Below are 22,055 nucleotides of genomic sequence, written 5' to 3' on the forward strand. Positions count from 1 at the left end.
AGGTTGGAGGGAAAGCGTTTGCTCAGCGGAGCGCCGGATCCCAAAGAGCACGGCGGCCCGACTGGTGAGCGAGGGAATCTGATCACATGCTAGAGGGGGAGTTGATCCGTGACACTTCATCATCACTGGGACGCAAAAGCAGTTTTTAAAGGGGGGGGGAGAAATTAGTCATTAAAATCCACGCCAGACTCATCCTCTTCTGCACAAAGACAACCGATCTTGTGATTACGCTCCCATCGTCCCGGGAAAATGAAGCGTCTGTTCTCTGTGATGGCAAAAAAAAAAACTTCCCCACAGTTGAAGATCTCCACCAAGTTTACACATCTATTATTTAGCTCTGTCCCCCTTTTCTTTTTTCTCTCCCTCCCCTCGCCCCCACAAAGACTATTTTTTGCCTAACACGCATCAGCATGCTTCTGCACGCGCTCCATTGTTCACGCAGCTTTAACACACCATTGTCACCGGGTCGGCAGAATATTCCGTTTCTATTTTTTATTTCTTTTCATTCTTGCTGACTAAGTGTTGATAATTCGTCTTCCATCTGGGCTTATGAATATGGATTTCGGGCGGTTTATTAACACCATTTTGGGAATGTATTCATGGGGAAATTAGCGAGAGGAATAAAAAAATGTGACTGGAACGCAGTTAACTCCCAGCTCGGCTCTGGGAAGTCGCATCCCTGGACGTTTCACTCGATTTAAAACCTGAAATGTCCTTTCAAGCATCTCCATGAACATGAACATGCAGCACGATTATTCTTCTTTTTTTAATTTTATTGCGTCACATGGAGTCGTTTTAAGACCCCTAACGAGCAGTGACCACGGTTTGGATTTACAAATACCGCGTTGGTTGGACTTCCTGTCATCCTGCCAGGCTGCAGTCAAAATAAATCCGCGACCAGACTCTAACGCGCGGCTCACACCAAGAGAGAGAGGAAGAACCTCACCTTCTCCCGGTCCTCCAACAGGTCGATCAGCAGGTCGTCCATGTCCATGATCCCTCCTAACATGTTCGTCAAGTGGTGGGTCTTCACTTCACTCTCCTCATACTGGACACACACACACACAAACAGGAGGAACATCGTTAGAGCATTTCTATTTGTTTTGAATGTAATTGTACAATTAAACTGAGAAAAGCAACAACCGGGATTACGTGGAAATAAAGCCATCGTAACGTCACAAAGGAAACACACACAAGCCGATGAGTTAAACTCTTTAGATCGTTAACACGGACTCACAAAAGGATTCCAGATGTGTAATTTCCTTACACACACACACACACATATACACTACCGTTCAAAAGTTTGGGGTCACTTAGAAATGTCTTTATTTTTCAAAGAAAAGCACTGTTTTTTCAAGAAAGATAACATTAATCAAAAATACCCTCTCTACATTGTTAATGTGGTAAATGACTATTCTAGGTGGAAACGTCTGGTTTCTAATGAAATATCTCCATAGGTGTATAGAGGCCCATTTCCATCAACGATCACTCCAGTGTTCTAATGGTACATTGTGTTTGCTAATCGCCTTAGAAGACTAATATCTGATTAGAAAACCCTTGTGCAATTATGTTAGCACAGCTGAAAACAGTTATGCTGGTGATATAAGCTATACAACTGGCCTTTCTTTGAGCTTGAAGTTTGAAGAACAAAATTAATACTTCAAATATAAATCATTATTTCTAACCTTGTCAATGTCGTGACTATTTTCTATTCAATTTTCAATTCATTTGATAAATAAAAGTGAGTTTTCATGGAAGACACGAAATTGTCTGGATGACCCCAAACTTTTGAACGGTAGTGTACGTTTTGTAGATTTCAGTCATTGTTTCAAGATAAAGTATGGTCAAATAACTCCACTCAACTCCGCCACTGTGAATGTTTACAGAAACAAGTGTCAGTCAGCAGAATGCAGGAGCAGCAGATGACCTACTTTGCACAACAGCAGGTACAGAATGTGCAGAGAATTGTGAAGTGAGGAGGGAGGGGGAGGGAGGAGTGTTGTGTTTATTCCTCCCCCACACAAGTTTTGCCACTCTGCGGGGAAGAACCATTTTGCCACCAAGGCCCCACAGAGCAGGAAGTACCCCGGGCCGGGCCCTCGGACCGTTGTCAGTAAGAGAACCAGGGCTGTGGTCTGCTGTGCCGTCAACCAAACCAACAGAGAAGTAAGCGAACAATAGCATCTTCCCCTTTTTCTGTGGGAGCGTGGGAAGAGTAGTTCACGCGCGTTTATTCGCACCTTAAGAGGGGGGCGTGGCTTATCCCCGTGGCTTTACTCCGTGGAAACAGTTATCGTGTTCGCCGTCCACCACGCAAGGATTAACATCATTTGCCACCAGTCGCAACATGTTTTGGCGTGAACGCGGCGTCAGCGTTCCTACGAGGAGGTTGATGATACATCGCGTGAAGAAAGAAAGAAAGTGAGACGCCTCCCGATGGGTCAAATGTATCCCCGACAACCACATATTTGCTATTTCTTCCCCCTGCAACATTTCTATGAGAAGAAATTTATCGGCTAAGAAATCTTCGACGAGCCTTTATAGTTTCTAACAATGTGTGCAGTAGGAAAAAAAAGCCCATTAGGAAGTTCCAAGAAGCAATCTGTCCAGAGCGACACAAGACCACATTAGCAGCTAAATTACCGGCTCCGGGCAAGAAGCCGGAGGAGGAGGAGGAGGAAGAGGAGGAGGAGGCTGGAATGACTTTGGCTGAGACACAAAAAACAAATGGTGGGGTGAGACTGTGATTTCAAAATAACAGGAATAAAGCCAGAGGCTTTTTGGAAGCTTGGTCTTTCTGTATGGGCTCTTCTTATTTCACGAGTTGTTTCAGCGTGAGATGCCAGGAAGAGATGGAGACAAGATGACCTTTCAAAATAAAGTGACGTTGCCTCAAACTAATTAAAACAAAATTCTAATCGATCCAGTACACCTTTCGACAATAATCTAACACTATATGTGTGTTTGTTGTGATAATGTTCACCGTAGGGACACGTGAGATGGAGAAGCGAAGACGTCACGGCGAAGCATTTACGCAGAAGAACCAGTCCGACCTGAAGGCCCGCCGGCATTCTTCTGCCTCGAACTAACACTGTTCCCAGTGTGTGTGAGAGGGGGGGGGGGGAGCACGGTAATTGGCTCTTTTGTCGTGACATCACCGCCGTTAAGGCACACACCTTGATGATATAAGAGGTATGAGAGTGATTTTTTTCTTCTGCTTTGGCGTCTCTGGGAGGACGCAGAGAGTTCACCACAATGCAAAGTCACAAAAGCCTCTGCAACAGTCTGAGGAATGCGGAACGGCCACATCACATGCCGCCCGCATAGCTGACGTCTTACACACATGGTGGACAACTCCTCTCGGTCCCACACACACACACACACACACACGGAGGAAGAGGAGGAGGAGGAGGAAATGTACCTGTAGCTCGTTTAGTCAGCTGTCGCTATGGGGGCTGTAATCTGAACTGAAGCTGCAGGGACAGCACTCACAGCACCCCCCCCCACACACACACACACACTTTTTACTTCATCGCCGTTTAAAAAAAAAAAGGAAGAGGACTTTAAATGTTGCGTCAAAAGGTAATCTGCAATGACATTTATTCATCCAAAATTAATGTGTGACAGTGTCTCAAATGTGGATTCGACTCTTTGATCGTGTTATTAAAGGTGTGTGATGAAGACAGACACAGTGGTGGAGCTATAACGGGACCCGGTGTTCGACATATCGAGCCTCGGGGTGCAAATCTTTACACGACTCCCCCAGACTCCGTCGCAACCGAGGTGGTGGAATAACGTGTGGAAGCGCGATGAGGAAACGCTTTTGTCACATTTCGCGATACATATCTACACAGTGTGACTTGACAACTGTGTCACCGATCTCACTGTTCGTTAGGAGGCTGTCAGTTCACAACGTTTCCTTAACAACGTACACACACACACACACACACACACGACGGCGGCGGCTGCACGAGTCCGATATTACATTGAAACAACCTGAAAATGAAGGTCTGCAGAATCCAGTTTCCCAACACACACACACACACATTCTCTGCAATTAAACCCAGTTTTCTTGACACCGTCCCTGCTGTCAGCGGCGAGGCCGGTGAGTGGAGAAATGTGCGGTTACTGTGGCCGCTAAGTGGATTCTGCTGGCAGGAGGAGCCGGACAGATCTATCCGGTCCTCTCTGGAAGACGGACTGTCCTCGCGGCGATCTGCTTCTATTAGGAGGAGGAGGAGGAGGAGGAGGAGGAGGCAGCGACGGACTGCTGAGGCAGCAACAGACTGCTGAGTCAGCAACGGCTCGTCCTAATTAACATGCTCTTTGAAAAGCAATCAGGGGGCTTGGCGCGTGCTCAACGGTGAGCCGGATTCGCATCCTCGGGACCGCCTGGCGGGCACGACGATGTCCGAGCTCAGGGGACACCGGGCAAGATGAGCTCCTCCGTGTGTGTGTGTGTGTGTGTGTGTGTGTTGCCATTCAGGTGTTTGTGTGTGCTTCTTCACTGCGAGGAAGCAATCCATCCTTCCAGTCCCTGCTTCCACGCGGGCCTCTCACAGCTTCTTTTTTTTTGCCTCGCCAATGGGGGGGGGGGGGGGCGGGGGTACATGGGCGGGCTGAATTGTGTGTGTGTGTGGGGGGGGGGGGGAGCGGCCAACCGATAAGACCCGGACCTGTCACCAATCCTAATCCCCCCATCACTCAGGGGACAAAAAGCCTCCTGACCACGGCGGCGCACGTCCACGTCGAGGGGCATCAAACGGCAAACTCCCACCTGCTCGCTGAGATACCGAGCGTAAAACAGGGAGCCATTGTACCGGGAGGCAGCCGGAGGGCCGCGGCCGGGCGCCACTCGCATCCTCGCGGGAGGCGGAGCCCACGTCGGCACGCTATCGCGCCAGGACAGCGTGCACATACACGGCGGACGATTAGTCGAAGGTCAGTTTCGGCGGAGTGATTAATGCTCAAATGATTGCAGCGTCGGGAGGAAGGAGGGGGCGGGGGGGGGGCATCTTTGTGTACATGAGGGAGATTCAAAACAACACACGCCACGGGAGAACAACACTGTACACCAGTGCAGGGGATATTTTGCGATGTTGCGTGTGTCATTTCCCCAGAATACCTTTGGTCTTGGGTCTGAACTTTGTGCATCCAGCCAGATGTTGCATGCAGACAGAAGGCAACCGCACGACTTGTTTGTTTTTGTTTGTCTCTCTTCCAGTTGAGGCCAGTCGCAGCCCCTTGCCCGTAATCCTAAATGTTATGCAGCTGCATTGCATTCTGGTCTATTGAGGAATGTGCGCGCCCATCTGTGATGGTTGTCTTCTTTAGTGAGAGATGGCTGACCATCAAAAGGTGCAATAGTTATTATTTATATGAAATATAAAAGTTGATCACTTGGCTGCACCAGCACAATAAGACAACAACAACAACACTTAAAAGTCCAACTTCTTAAGGATTCTTTACTCAATTGTGACAAAGTAAAACAATTCTCTAGACACAAAAACGCCTTCTGTCTCTCCCCATGTCCACATATTGGTCACGTGACACCATCACTAAGTTATGGGAGCTGTTGCTCCTATAAAAACATGAAGAACGAGTGGAATTAAAACCACATTGTGACCCGTGGGACCCGGTAACGTGGAGGTTGTTATGGGGAGGGAAGCCCCGAGGGAGTTGAGCAAGTGACGGTTTGAAAGGTGTTTACCTGCTCCAAGATCCTCCGGTACCTCCGCGTGGCTTGCTCGATTAAATCCCGGACGGTCCACGCAGGTTTACAGGGAACCACCACCGCGGTGTCCCCGAACGTCACGGTGACTTTCATGGCAGCCGTCAAGGTCAAATGTTGTGAAATTAGTAAAGCGAGGAATCCAAGTTTCCGGGTCGGTGACTCGACCCCGGGAGCGGCTGCCTGGCTGGGGCGAGAACGGCGGCACCTGTCAGACGAAACTGGAGCAACAGGTGTCTCAGGTCCGGTCGAAGTCCCGGTGAAGTCACTCTGTCCGGTCCGCCTCTACCGAGCGACGACGCGCGCGCACGACATGGTTCGTTTACGCAAAGTCTCGGGGGAGAAACGCAGAAAGCTACAGCGGCGGAGCGCGACGAGTTTCTGTCATCGCGGAGCGCCGCGAGGATCCACCCAAACAAAACAAAGTGCGTGAGGAACCCGGAAGAAATCACAGGGGCGCGAGCGCTGCAGGAAACCGCATTCCCAGCGACACTCGCAGTGGCCCACCTCGTTTTGGGTTCCTAGTTTGTTTAATGTTTGGATAATGTTGCTCTTCAAATAGTTTCTCAGAATAAGTTTAATGTGTTTGATGTAGTTTGGGGCTTTTGAGAGAAACACATGTTGGACTTTGACCATCACCAATAGCACTGTGTTCATGCAGTAATGCGTTTGAATGCACATTACGCAATGGTTACGTCGTGTGATATAATAACTTAACAACCTAATATTGTTTCAGAATGGATTTAAAATATGAAATATCCTCATGAGCTGCAGGTTTATTTAATATAGATGCCTAAACAACTCGTGACTTTACAACCATGTGTATTCAGGGTTTAGACTGCTCCGAAATAGAATAATCCAAATGTGTTTGAAACGCAACAAGCAGATCATGTGACATACACTCACCAATCAGTTACTCGGGACAGCTTTCATCCTTTCCATACAAACACATCACAACATGAGGTTAAAGGTCAGCCACACTGCAGCAAGGGAGGAAGGGTTTGTCCCGCTACATACTAACGCCATTGTCAGGGCTGGGGTTCATGGTAGCTGAGATTTAAAAATATATATATATATATATATATATATATATATATCATTAGAGGCCGATATTGTGCATTTTAATCCTTTGCATTTATTTCCCAGGTATTGTTGTGAGCTTCTTAACAGATGAACATGTGCATACACAGAGTGTGGAAACGAAAATGATTTTTAAAAATGAATGATAACGTTTTAATATGTCATAGTTAAACATTGAGAGCGGTCATTCTCCTCCACAATGAGAACCTTTACTTGTCATAGTTAATTGCGCTTATTATCGCCTTTTTTAACGTAAGCAACACCTTGGATGTATATTCTGGCTTTTAAACCATTTCCTAAATGCCATAATGTGTGTCTACATAATACTGTGAAGTCATAATATATTCGAGCACAGAGGTACCACGAGGTAAACTGTCCACATTTGCAGATAATTATGTCAGCCTAACTCCTTCTAATCCCCCTGTATAAGCACACACACACACACACACACACACACACATACACCTCTACGTACACGCATACTAATTACCTGCCAATTATTTTCTGTCATTTTCTTTCATTAAGTGTGTTGTGAAATTGCCTTTATGGATATTAATGGCCGCTGACACGCTCCCGTGCCTTATTCAGAAAGCCACCGCTGCAGATGGATTCATAATTGGGACAAGCAATTATTTCCACTGCCGCTGTAATTCACCCGAAATGTACGGAACTGAACAATGAAGGGCTGACAGCCTCTTTTGCCTCTCGTTTCATCTCACTCCTCTCATCCCCAATGTACAAAGAGAGAGAGAGAGAGAGAGATCATCCGTGGGCTCTGATCCTTTAAGATCATCTTTCATTCTCTACCTGGTTGAACACGGTGTTGAGTGTGTGTGATGCTGCTTGTGTTCCCCCCGGTGAACAGCGGCAGCAGCTGACTCATCACAGGGTGTTGTTGCCAATACCTGGCTGCCCTCCGCCAGCGTGTGTGTTTCCATGGAACATATACAAATCCCTGTGAGCAAAGTGAGCGATACGGCGGTATCGGTGCTTTCAGGCCCGCTTCTCCATCCAACAGGGCCACACCGTTGGCTAATGAAAGGCTCTGCCACAGCTGTGTGTGCCTAAAGAAGCGTCTCTTATTAACTTTCCACACTCAACTTCTGGTTTGAAAAAAAACTAAACAAAAAAAAGAAACAAAAGAAACCGCATATTCCAAGTCACGTCCTCAGAAAGCCGCACTCGAGGTGGCGACGGGAGATTGCTGATTGACATTTCGAGGACTTCATTACCCAGAGAAATCACGTGAAGGGGCTCCCGTCGATGGCTCCGACATGCATTGTTTTGAACAGCGGGTCTTGAAATCAAAAGGTATGAGAGTGCTTCTGCAGGACTTGAAGAATCCGCTGCGCTCTAAATGGAATCAGATTTCTTTTTCTTTCTTTTTTTAACACACCCATGCACGTTTCACAAGGTTCTTTTGGGGGTACGTTAGTCTTCGATTCTTCATTGTGTCGTGCTCCCGGTGAACGACACTGGACTCGATAGCCCCTCTGAAGAAGAAGACGATGAGGCGAAGGAGGTTTGCTCCCTCCCATAACTAAAGCAAACATCACCAAAGCTTGAAAGCGTATGGCGTTCCACCAAATTTGAAGAATCACGCTTAGTTTTTGGGAGTTTTTCCTGATCCGATGTGAACAGATTGTAAGAGGAACATTTGTAATTTATGATGTTGGGTTATATAAAATAAACTGAATTGAATTCAAAGTCTCCTCTCAGCTGTATTCTTTCATTCCTCAACTGACAATTACAATCACGGAGAATAGGAATGAAAGAAGAGTCCTAGCAATAACTGCAATAACAATAACTTCATATCCACACTATGTTGATCTGCACTTCACACATTTCATTTGTTTGCACTACACACATACACACACATTTCTTTTGCACTGCACACATATACACACTCTGCATTTTGCACACTGTCTATATTTAATATTTTTGAATTTGATTTGATTTGTCATTGATGTGTGTTGTGTATGCATGTGTGTTGTATATGTACATATATATTTTGGTTTGTTTACTTTGTATACTTCTATATCTTTCATCCCTGTTTTTTATATTTGTGTTTTGTTTTTGTTTTTATTCTTGTGTGTTTGGTTTATTGGTGCTGCTACTTGTAACGACAAATTTCCCCTTGGGGATTAATAAAGTATCTATCTATCTATCTATCTACCCTGAACCACATATCACCTTTGCATGTTCACACTGACAGAGAAGCTGTTTGCTCAAGGCGGCTCCCGTCAGCCCTCCGTGGGACACGTCGGAGGCCTCAAAGTGGCTTCACGTCGCATCAAAGAAAGGAACGGAAAGATTACGAAGGTAGATTTGTGTCTTTATTACGCGTACAAACTAAAAGGTTTTGAAAGCAAATTCGGCAAATGCTCTCAAAGTTTAAACAAATGCGCTCAGATAGCAAATGTTTTTATTTTGAGAGCAGATATTTGCTCTCAAAACCTTTTTTGGGGTTTGTTTGTGTAATAAAGACACAAATCTACCTTCATAATTGATGGGATGTCGAGCGTCGTAAACAAAGACACTGAGACGTGTGATATGTTCCCGCGCAGGGGAGAAAGGTTTGACCACTGTCAATGTTAAACTTTCACATATTAAAATGTATTCATTCATATTTCATCATTTTCATTTCCACACTCTGTTGACTTACAGTCTGTGTATGCACAACATTCATGAAGCTCACAGCAATATGGGAAATAAATAATAATTCATAAAGAAATGAACCCCAGACCTGACAAAGGTTTGTTTGGCCTGAGAGTCGACAGGTGCGACAACATGTGCTGCACTGTTTGCGCAACAGTCCGTGATGTCACTTCCTCTGTCGACGTGGTCGCGGCAATAAGTGACGCAAAAGGCCCAACTTTGTTCGTCGGGATGTAAAAAGCTCGCTTTTTATTTTTTTACAGTCGCCTTTGAGCTGAATCGGCGTTATAAAGCGGCACGCTGTGATCTATCCAGCCTTTTCTTCTGAGTCTTTTCAATCTTGCCCTCGTCTGGAAGTGAGGCGCGCTCGGCAAAGTGTCGTCCGTCAATAAAATCCCAGTGATGGTTTTTGTTGTTTTGTTCAGCTCTCTGAGTGCAATTTACAGGGCTGGCTTGTCTGGGTCGATATCCCGTGTTGATTTGCTTTCAGTCTCCGAGCGGTGCCCCTTTTCTAAAGAGCAAAATTGACATGTTCTCAGCGGCAGTGCCACCACCCCTGTGTTTTAGCTCAGTGGGAGACCGAGGCTGGTCAATAGCTGAGACCTGCTTCATTTCCTGCTGCGCTGCTTACAATTACAGGCCCCGAATCAGTAGCAAGGATTACTCATAAAAACCTTCTATCTCTCTCTCTCTCTCTGTGTGTGTGTGTGGGTGGGGCAGGAGAGATGATGCTTGCAATCACAAAATGTGACTTTCAGTCAATGCAAGGATTCTTATTCCAGACCTCAGGTTTAATATTCACGCTGCATTCCTTTCCTTTTGTGCACAACTGCCGAGAAGCTCCGAGTGAATTGTGGTCTGGCATAATGGCAGTTATTCAAGCGGCTGTCATCGGGCGGCGTGATCTATCGACACACACAGAGTATTGTACTTTATTACACTTCTACATCTTTGGGGGATCTTTGTCGCGCATGGCCGGCAGTCCACTTCCTATTGGATTAGAAACAGAAATCAAGTAGAAAGAGAAGTGTGCAGGATTGTAAATGCAAGAAAGAGGAAGTTGGAGTTTACGCCAGCGTGGTGAACATACAGTACTTCAAGCTCAGACATCTACAGTGACATCTGAATGTGGAGGAGGCTGCAGGACAAGACTACTTCTCTCATCACTTCCGTGTGTGTGTGTGTGTGGGCTGCTGGAAGGGATCTCTTTTTTATATTGAACAAGTGACCCACGAAACACCCGGTGTTAACCCCAGCTGTGACAAAATTGGGGCTCACCACGGGGTCCAGTTCAGTCCCGTGGAGCGCTCTGCTCGGCTGGAGCGCCATGTGTAAACACAGAATACAACCATGAGGCCGGCATGTCTCCAGCTGGCCTTTGTGCCTTATATCTGTTTCATATGGCCATCTTGATTTTGTATTTTATGCCCGAGGTTTTAGTTCTGCTTCTGGTTTTTCAGTTCTCTACTTAAAGGGCCAGCGTGCGGAGCATTTTATTGAATCTGTGAGCAGAAAGGGAATATTCATTTCCATATTTCACCGTCAGGTTCCTACTGTAGACTTCTTATCAATGAAGTGTAGGATTTCCACCCTTTATGCAGAAGGAACTCCACTAAAGGCAGACAATTGAGAATAACTGTTATTTTGTGGGCCACAAGGGAAATGTTTGGAAAATGCACAGAAAGACAGGAAACTAACATGTGCATTGTGTGTCATGTTGAGTTTTTTTTGGAAGTCTATGGATTATTTGGGTCCTCCAAAATAAAAGCCCATCAATTTGATTTGATAACGTGTGATTTTTTGTGTGTGTGATTGAATACAAACCGGCGGCTGTTGTAAAGACGTGCGTTCATTTGAAGACATCCTTTTCTTTGATGGAACACTGTTGTTGGTGTGCCAGCGGCTGACTGAATGCATCTTGTTATGCAAGCGGATGAGTGCGGTTCTGTGTTAATCATCTACTTTTGGAGCAGCAGCTCCCACTGGCAAGAAACCAGGCAATGAGCTATTATGTCATCAGCGGCATAAAAGATCATACAGCAGGTTAAGAAGGAAGAAATCAGGCTACAGGCGAAGATGGCAGCCGCAGGAAGGATGTGGATTCTTGGATTGCATAAACCCGTTTTCACACTCTTTTCTGGGAAGAAACATGTTTTTCTCCGTTTCCTTCACAAAGGACAGGCATTCAGTTTTTGACTGTTGCACACGCCTAATTAGGCCAATTAGATATTTCTCAGCCGAAGCTCGGAGTTTAACAAGACGAGGCTCTCGCCCTTTTGCACCGTGCTCCTTGATGGGTGAGAATGAGACTTTATATTCACTAGGCAGGTAGCACATCACACAGTTTCTCTCACACACATCCCTTAATGGATCAAATTAGCGCTCTGGCACATAAACCCTGTTTTTCCACCCCCCCCTTCTCCTTCCTTCCTCCTGCCTCCTGCCTCCTACCTCCCCCTCTCTTGTTCTCTCTCTCTCCTCTTCTTCCTCGCTCCTTCTGTCAGAAACAGTCGCAGGATAATTAAAACCCACATTCAGACAAAAAAAAGTTGCTTTAATTGAAGTTCATTACAGCGTGCTTTGCGGGAGATCTTTTTTTTTGGGGGGGGGGGGGTGCGCTGCCTTGAAACCATGGCAACTGCCGCATAACCTCATTTCCCGCCTAATCACATCGAGAGCGACTGCTAAACATTGATTTGGACAATTATGGGGCTATATTTGCAACAAAGGCAACAAAGGCAGAGCCAGTGGTTGGGGAAGGTGATGTGTGTGGGGGAGGGGGGGGGGATTTAAAGGTAAGTGTCTGCAGGGAAAATGAAATGAAAGCGATGGCAGAGGAGACGGGTCAGCGTGGTACATATATGGATTGTTTAATGGCTCTAATGGCACCTTTCCCGCCGTAAATGTCGCAGTGATTTGACCAACAGAAGATTTTCTATTTCCAGCAGCAGCGTCTGTGTTTCTGTTTTTTAAAGGGCCGGTTCAATCAAATCAATTCCCATGCCAGCTTTCCCCTTAAATCTGCAGATTTTATGACATATTTATGGTATATGGTTTCAGAGCACTGACACTAAATGTTTACGACCATCAGGGTGGCGTCAGCCATGCAGTGAATGTGAACCGTGTATATTTGTGATTTGGGTGAACTGGCCCTTTAAACTGGGACTGTTCGTCCGTTTGCACACAGCAAATGCTTTAAGCTCCGCTCTGTGACACTGCAAGCAAACAACCTGGGTTTTATTACAAGCAGGTGGGGCCGACGAGTCAATCGTGGCCTCAGAGGTCAAAGGTCAATGAGGGAAAAAGTTGAGCGAGGCTTTACTGTAATAACACCGCCTCATTATGGGGTATCACTCCCTTCCCGGGGTCAGGCATTTGTTCCGGCTGACCTGGCTTCAAAGGGACTCTGTTGCTGTAACGTGACCCAGGTCAAAATGGGGGGATTCTGGGTATTTATGTCTGGGGTCACACAGAAGAATATCGTGAGGTTAAGTCAGCAGAAAAGAGGGAAAGACAAATAAAACAAGTGTGTCTGTGCATCCACTCTTCCCTACATGAGTCGGGAGAACTAATGACGATCCATCAACCAAGCACGCTCAATTAAGTCATGCAAATGCTCTAATTACAAATGCATAGCGGTCCTGCTTCGTCACTTAACCCTGCGTTACCTGTTCAAAGGGTTTCCATAGCAGCTTACAGTTTGGCGAGATGGATCCGTCTCTGGCGTTCGTGAAGAGAGGGGCAAAGAAGAAAAGAGAGATCAAAATTGCCCCTCTGCCAATCAAAAAACCCAATTATCTCTCTCAATCAGCGCGGGGGACGACACACAGAGACGCTTTCGCACAATGGATCAGCGGTCTAGACCAGAACAATTACCGCGTAATTAGTTCCTCAGACAATCCCGGATTGATCCGCCTTTGATTTGCATGCAGAATTGGGTCGACAGAAAGCCCGGCTTTGAGGGCGCGTGAGACGTTCCCGTCACGCTCAGGCCGCGCCGGAGCGAAAGTGACGACGACAAAAAATATCTCAGTCGGAAGATTGAGCTCCATCGCCCCGTTATTCCCATTATTGGAACTTTTGCACTGCCTCGTACTTTTGGGGTAGGATCAGGAAGTGGAGAAATTACTTCTGTGCCCCTTCAGCTCGCACGTCACGGCGTGATGAGGCTCTCTCTGACCTCAATGCCCCCGATTTGAATCTCCCCCCGCGAGCGAAGACGTCGGTGATGGCGGCGTCGCTCTCATTACGCGGTCGACTCGCGGTGCATGATTGCGAAACACAGGTTGTTGCTCACTTGACCCGCCTGGACTTGATTCTGTGGCGGGGGGGGGGGGGGGGGCACAATCAATGAGGAGGAGGTGGTGGAAGGAGGAGAGAGTGGTCTGAACTTGTCGTGGGGAGGATGGGGGGGGGGGATCCAGACTCGATCGCTCCCTGGGAGAGAAACGGCGCCCTGCTTCCCGTGAATAGGCTGTGATTGCTCCGTGGCACAAAGGCACGCGGGCACAGGTAATGACTGTATGCTCTTTGACAGACACCGCCACCCGGCAGCAGCTACATAGCTAGCTGCTCCGCCTTTTGATTTGGGAGAACTGTTGCTATGGCGACCGCACAAGTTGATTGGCGTCCCGGGGGGGGGGGGGGGGTGTAGGTGATTTACATAGAGCACTTTTCCTGATTCTGGGGGAAGGGTTACGAAACAGCGAAGAGGCTGGCGGACGACGCGTGAGCCTCATTTAACGGAGGCGAGTTTACATATTGATTCAATCAAAAAGTGGATTTGTGCCAAATAAATCAATAAGTGGGAATGTTTCATATTCTCAAACAGGCGGCAACCTCAGGGTCGGAAAAAGTGAAGCCAATGAGAGAAAGTGCCTCAAACGTGCACTCTCTCTAATGACCACAGCAAAAAGTCTGGTTGTATAGAACTGTTAAAAAATGTCCCTCACTTGATTTACTTAGCTCCTCCCTCTGGTGACCAGAAACCAAGATGTCGACAGGCTACAGACAGATTTACATGTTTCACTATTATTAATATTTTGGGAAAGCACAGTAGCCGATGTCTTGTTTTGTAATAATATTCTCCCTACAGAACAATTTGATTGATTTAGATGTATATAAATGCAGTGTAAAAACGTGGGCCTTCCTCTTTTCCCATCCCTTCCTCTTCTCCTAAAGTCAAGGCCACATGTTACCTTGAGAGTATCAATTTCATTTAATCCCAGGCCCATGTAGCCCCATTCATTCAACAATACACCGTCTTGTGTCTTCTTCTTCTCATCTCAGTGAATCCGAAGCGCACATAAATATGGATGCAGTAAACTCTTGGATCTCACTTTCGGTGCTCGGGTCGATGGCGGGTGCTAAGTCCAGGCTTACAGCGGCCTCGCGTAGACTACACCAAGGTTGAGGATGAAAAGGAAGAACTATTTGTGTCCAGCGCTCCTTTGTAATTAGAGAGGAATCCATACGGCGTAGCTTCTCTACCAAGTCTACAATTCAGCCGAGCCATAATTTACTTAATTACCCGGAGACGCCTCTTTGATTCCGTCAATATCAAAAAAAGCTTTTCTGAAGTAGAGGTAGGCAATGATAGTAATTTTGAGGCTGTTTGAGTCCCATTCGCTGGCTTTTTTTTGGGCTTGTGAGCAATAAACTGATTACAGATGAGAGGTTGTCAGATATGTCTGTTGTGCCGTTTTTCACTGGCTGGCAGAGCCATTTAAAAGTGAGGACTTCGGTGAGAGTACACTTTAAATCCCATAATAGTAGAAAGGGCTAATATTGATGCCATCTTTCTGTCTGCTTAATATCCTCCAGCCATTGTGCAGGCCTGAGATGGGTGTTATTTACTCGAAATCCATTTGTTTTAAAAGGTAAATTGGAAATAGAAGTCAGACGGCGGAGAGTACGATAATGCTTTGACGGAAAAACACGGCCATTTCTTGAAATATAAAGAAAACAAGTTTCAGTTGAGAGTGATTTGCAGTGTAACTTTGCCCAACACTGACACGCAGAAGAAAAGGAAAAAATCCCAAAACATCTCCACCGGAGTTAAGTGAACCTTTGGGGATGTGTAAGACCTCTCTGGAGCATCCTTGAGGCGACAAAAGGACAAAAGGCGGGGTGCCACTAACCTGCTGGAAACCCCCCCTCTCCCCCTCCCCCCCCTCCCCCACACCCACGCCCAGAGAGGGAAATCGCCAGGCCTCACTTGAAAGCCTCCCTCTGCAGGGCTGAGATTAGAGGACGCCTCCTCTCTCTGTTCCCGCTCATGCGGTGGACGCCTGTCAGTGGTCACCGTGTAGCCGTGATGTAACTCGGCGGCCCTCCGGCGTCTTTGAAGTGGCTGGGTAAGCCGGACTTGGACGCGGGGCGACTTCAAAAAGGGGTCGGCGGAGGGATTTCATGAACAGAGGGAGGAATCCAGCTCTCCCTCAGAACATATCCAGCCCCATTTCCCACCGTGTCAGCGAAAAGACAGAGAGGGAAGAGGAGGGGGGGGGGGTAGAAAAAAATATCCTGGAATGTTTGCAGGCAAATCGTTCCAGGAGAGTGACTCAGGCATTTTGGTTTGGGCTTTAATCTGGGAGGTCGCGGTAGAGAGTCAAAAACATGACGTTTGACCTCATTGTCAAATCCACATGCTTGTTTACATGCATTCCCGGCCTGTAGCTCTGCAAACTAAACAATGTTTTAATCGCTGCTGAACGGAGGGCCGGACCGAAGGATATAAAGCAAATAATGTTTTTCCGGGACCGGTCCGACCTCTCGTGACCTCCGGGAGACGCGAAGCACCGGCCACGTCTTCCAGCGCCACGGTCTGGACGAGCTTGACAGGCTTTTGACTCTGGGCTCAGAAAATAGTCTTGAGTTTCCCTTCAAGGTTGGAAAAAGAAACTAGATTCTGTTTGTGCTGCATGTCAGGAAAAGGTTATTGAAATATCAAAACCCACGAGACGTGCATTTGGCGGCTAAGATGGAAAAGTCTCGGGGTATCTTCGTGCACATACGTCCCAGTAATTCTGCGTGACATGTTTGGTATCTTTGGAAACGTCCGGATCTCGACAAGAATTAAAAATGAGGCAGGTCCGATCCGAGCTCGGCCACGTTGACGAGGTTATGGCGGCGGGCCGAGCTCCCTCTCCGCTGGAAACAAAGCGTTACAGCGATCACGCGGTTGTGTTATTTTTGGGAGGGCGTATGAATAACGTGCGAGTCCTGGGCTAAAGCTGCGGCTCATGCTGGAGACGGGAGTGGGATCGTATCTGGGATGAAGAATGGGCTCATGCTAAACATCCGAGGTATGAACCACAATAATATTTCAAGAAGCAGTCTCCTTTGAGATGATAATGGAGATACAGCGTTTCTCTGCACCAAACCCATGGGGTCGTCATGCATTAGGAAGACAATGAACACCCGGATAATAAAGCACTTTTAAAGGGAAAACAAAAAGAAACGACTTCCTATTCATATTCCACTGACTTCCCCACTTGACTATTAGAGTAACCATGACAACATCGGCCCCGTAACCTTAACAAAGTACTCATCTTAACCCGAAATGTGATCTTTCTTGCCTTGTTTTCTCCCTTCAATCAACTAATAAATCTCAGTCATTTTCATGATTCTGTCATTTGGAGTTTTGGGTTTGAGATTAACTATTAAAAAGTCACGGTCCATCAAGTGTATTTTCAATATCTTACACACGTCTTAATGGACATTTTTTACTTTATATTTCAAGTCTTTCAAAATGACAAAGGAGCATCGGTGACATCAAAATGACGGCACGGCAACATCAATAATCCACCAGTTGATGGTTAGATCTTTAAAGTGTGTTATCTCCCGCTCGTCTCTGGTTTCCCGTGCTCCACCGAACATTTACCAAACCACAACCCCGAAGCTCCCGAGCTCAGCGGCAGCGTTCGACGTTCACAGGCGGAAAGCGAGAGACGTCCCGTTGCTGCTCTCCCCGGCTTTCACCCCTGCGGCCATCAAGTTGCAAATTCGAGTTGCCCGGAGCCAGCTGCCCTTCAGCGAGAGAACTCCTGCTCCGGGTGAGGGTTTGATCCCTCGCTGTTGCTCTACTGGTTCCCACCTGCACCAGTGAAGCCTTTATGCATTTGATACAGGGCATACATTTCCTCCTCTCCTCTCAGCGCCTCTCTTCACTGGCCTGTCAAATTGCCTTTTGGGGGGGAAAAGGTAGTGGAGCCTAAAGAAAAAAGAAACACACACACACAAGGAACCCACAGGTTGTCCGTCCAGAAGTGACAGGTGTCCAACCCTGTGTGAGCGTGTGCGAGTGTGTGTGTGTGTGTGTGTCTGTTCAAACGACAGCTCCTGCTCATCCTGTCCATCCCAGAGGACGGGCAGTGTGACTGGGTAATTGGCCACTGACTGAGCAAGGCCACTCCGGAGGCGCTGCTTATTGAACCGCTGTCGGCGAGGCGGAGACACAACGAGACCGGGGAGAAGGCGTAGACGGGAGGAGAGGGACGAAATCAAGAGTCACCCTGATTTAAATATATAAGTGAGGAGGGAGAGAGAATGTGCGTGGGTGGAGGGAGAGAGAGAAAGGAAAAAGAAGAATACAAGTGAGAGTGAAGAATTTCAGAGTGACCCTGAAGCCAACACTTCCTCTTCTCTCAGCTGAAATGTGACACTTTCATGATTACACTGGACACCCTTTTTGGGGGGGGGGGGGGGGGGGCGATGGGAGGGAGGGGGGAGCATAGCTTAATCTTAAAAGGATGAGCGGGCGAGGGGAAGGAAGGGATGAGTGGCGAGCAGGAGGTTGGTGGCGGGGTCCGTGGTAATGGAAGTCTGGGTTAATACTTCCCTCCTCCTGCCGGCCAGCTAACAAATTGCCTTGTAAAAGCAAAAGCGACGGATAAATAAAGAATGGAATAAAGAAAAAGGAGGGAAAAAATATCCCTCCAGCAAATTGGCTGTCATTGGATTATCCCCTATAAAGCAGGATTTGTGCGCGCGCGCGTGTGTGCGTGGGTCGACTTTGGGGTACATGTGGGACCGTTTCCTGGCTTCACGTAGATGTCGAGTGTGCATGCGTGCGTGTGTGTGAGTGTGTGTGTGTTCAATATGGCTGGTGGTATCAGGCCCAAGCAGTTAGGGGAGAAGGCGAGAAAGGAAGGGATGAGCGATCATTGCTTCATCCGCTCCATTAAACACACCAGAGACACTCGTCCCACACACACACACACACACACACAAAGGAGTGTGTAGTAAATGTCTAGTAGCAGTAGTAAAGTTATATATTTGTTTGTTTTTTTTGTTTGATTTGATAACCATAATAATGAAACAAACAACCTTGCAACAAAGAAAGAGAACAGAAGAATAGTTTAGGTGCAGTCTTTTTCCCACCCTCCCTCCACCTTTACGATTTATTATTAGGTTTAGCAGCAGCGCAGTCAGTCAGCGCAGCAGCTGCATTACTTCCTTCGCAGCAGCACTGCTGCCTTGCTGCTAGCCCTCCAGTCCCCCCCCGTGGATCGCGGATTTGAACACGCTGCCGAATCAGCAGCAGCTGAACTAGCCATCCGCTCTGACTCCGGCAGTCGCTCCCTCTGAGAGAGCAGAACTCCCCCCCCCAAAAAAAATCACAGAGCTGTCATGTTTGAGAAAGTACAGAGATGAAAGGAACAGAGAAAGAAAAAAAAGTCAAGAGGAGGAGGGAAGGATCAAGAAGAAAACGACGAGTATGGAAGAAGGGGGACGGCTTGCCAAAAGAATCGAGAGGTGCTTGGGAGTCAACAGCACGTTGGTGGTCAGCGGCATGATTCAAGCTCATTAGCACAACGCTTGACTCAGAATGTTTGACCTCATACCGAACCAGCCGACTCTCAGTTTTTAGCCGATATTCTCAAACAGATAATGAGATACGCAGAAGTCGTTCAGTCCAGCGGACTCATCCGCTAATTAAGGCCCTTTTCTGCTGAGAAAATCGAACTTGACGGGACTTCAAAGACAGAAAACAGGAAAAACGAACACCGTCATCGTTGCATTAAATAATCGAAATCAAGCAAAATGGAAGCTCGCTATTTGCTCGGGTTTATTCAGCATCGCTTCGGGGAGGAAGATGTACTTTGCTTCTCTCCGTGTCCCGTGGGAAGAGACGCATTATACTGTCAAACAAAGAAATGCCAGATTTCCATTCTTCCTTCCAGTCATTTAAAATGAAATAAAAATGACTTGTGGCGACCAATCAATGGTGCTAATTTCAGCAAACGATGCAGCGCTGTTCCAAACTGTCGTAAAGCATCGATTCGGCTTGCAGCCTGCAGAAAGCCATTCTTCTCCCATTCGAAAAACAATCTGATGTAATTACCTTGAACGGCTTTTTGGAGCCGCGGCGGGAGAAATTAGCCGCAGCCACAAATGTACATGTCATTAGAATACAAGATATTAATGGGTGAGCTTTTCTCGCTCCCGGAGGTTTTAGTATATAATGCGGTAATGTATGCGCTCATTTTAAGATTCCCCCAGGGCGATCTTCTTGATCGCAGCAATCATAGAAGATCATCTTTTACAGTTGTGTCTCCGCTCTCTGGAGTACCGACCTGTCCTTGAACGAGACACCGACTATCTAAGAGGATAAATCCCACCGTTGTGAGCTCGGATATTTAAGTTTTAAACGTTTGCATATTCGTGTCTGTGCTTGTGGTTACCATCGTCACTGAAAACACGTTAGCATTCTGGTGTTAGGATTCTGGTGTTAACATTGAGCTACAGCCTCCAGGGCCACTTCAACATACTGTATATTTCTCGCCATTTCTAGCAAATCTTTTTGCATGAAACTATTAATTCAAAGATTTTTGAGAAACTTTTGTCACAAAACATAATATCTCAATACTCAAGGGTAGCCTATCCATATTTTCCGTACAGCCCTATGAGCATACAGACATACATATGAATATCTGCCACGTAGTTTGTAATATTAGGTTGACTTGAAATTGGATGCACAGGCAGAAGTACATACCCACACATTCTCATATTTTTTGCAGGCAAAAACTTATTATAGATATATATATATATATATATATATTAGAGAAAGTTTATATGTTATTGAAAGAAGCTTTTGCACAATTAAGATGGTAAGAAGATGGTGTTTTCAAGATATTTCTGATTATTAATATTTGATGCATTGGAGGCTGGAAGAGGTCATCATTTGACATTCTAAAGTCTTCATGAGACCAATTAAAAGTGAAATAACGCTGATTTAATGCATTCCAATAAAAGGTATAGTTTCCAGCTTGATCTTCTGCAGCCTGACTCTGTGTTTATCGGGTAAACTCAAGTATGATTTAGCTCAAATGTAGTTCTGTAAGAAGTCCATATGGTTTGCTTTGAAGACACACCCATAATCAACGTGTATGTCAAATCGCCACCGCACAAAGCGGCTGCTGGCGGGACCACACGTGGAGGACAACCGCGTTGCAAGTCTCATCGTGTCAATACGAAGCTCTTTATTTTTGCATCTCAGTCATGAGTCCCTCGTCGTGTGAGGAGGAGTGGCCGCTTTCATTTCAACTGCAGCTCGCCGCATCCCAACATCGACCCGGCTGTCTGCCGTCGTCGGACTAACATGTGAATTATACGCTTGAGGCCGGATTCTCGCTTTGAGAAGGAATCCGCAGCCTCTCTGATGACCACCGAGGACGCCCCCGGCCCGTTGGAGGGAGCGGGCCGAGATCTTTTGACAAGGTTCACGGATGATCAGTAAAGAGTGGCTCCTTGCGGCCCGCCCCCGGACCCCAGCCTCCCTTCTTCTTCTCCCCTCCCTCTCTCTCAGTATCAATCAATACCTGTTAACAAAAGCTCTGTGGGGCTCCCCTCCACTCTCCGCGCTCTTATTCATATTTCAGGATGTTATTAGAGCCCGCAGTGAAATGTCAAGATCTTTACAAGGTAAATATCTCCCTGGATGTGACGGGGTGGGCCTTTGCATTTCAGTGGCTGCAGAGGGGGAGCCGCTCGTTCTTTTAGAGCTAAATGAACCTTTGAGGGAAATACAAGAAATACAAGGAACATCTCATCTCCACGGCCGGTAAATCAAGTCGTGTCTGGGAAAATATAGATGTGATCAAGAGGACCGTGGTTTAAAAAAAACATGGGCGCCCTGCGGGTCGGAGCTCATTTGAAGTCTTCGCGATGCAGGCGCAGCTGCACGAGGGGCCTTGTTGATCAGAGGAGAATCAGAGTGGGACCCGCGCGAGTCATGCCTCCATCTTTTCCCCCTCTCAGTCTTACACATCAGCAGTGACAACAACAACAGCCGGGGACATGAGACATCTCCGCCGGGGATCGGCTCTATTTTTGAGCCGTTTGTTGTCCGTGTCTTTCTCGCTGAACATCTGTGCGACTGTTCCCGAGCGGCAGCGGCGCACGCCTGATCGGCGAAGCGGAGCGACGGAGAGGCGATGGAGGGAGGAAGAGATGGAGAGGGGGAAGTGGTGGGTGGGAAGGGGGGCGGTGGTATTTCAGGTGATGACAGACCTCTGGGATTGCGGGTAATGAGACTCCCCGCCGATTGGCCACGGCTCCAGATCGAGCTCAGTCGCAGACG

General features: G+C 47.0%; 1 protein-coding gene across 1 annotated transcript in view; it reads right to left on the reverse strand.

Moving 5' to 3' along the window:
• The window catches only part of pard3ba (par-3 family cell polarity regulator beta a), a 101,910-nt gene extending 95,714 nt beyond the window's left edge, over positions 1–6,196 (reverse strand). The window contains exons 1-2 of the mRNA XM_056431005.1: positions 5,711–6,196; positions 947–1,048 (exon numbers count right to left, since the gene is read on the reverse strand). Of these exons, the coding sequence (XP_056286980.1) occupies positions 947–1,048; positions 5,711–5,827 (219 nt within the window). The 5' untranslated portion in view covers positions 5,828–6,196. The remainder of the gene's footprint in view (positions 1–946; positions 1,049–5,710) is intronic.
• Between the last annotated feature and the right edge of the window lie 15,859 nt (positions 6,197–22,055).

This window comes from Pseudoliparis swirei, chromosome 14, assembly GCF_029220125.1.
Source record: "Pseudoliparis swirei isolate HS2019 ecotype Mariana Trench chromosome 14, NWPU_hadal_v1, whole genome shotgun sequence".
NCBI lineage: Eukaryota > Metazoa > Chordata > Actinopteri > Perciformes > Liparidae > Pseudoliparis > Pseudoliparis swirei.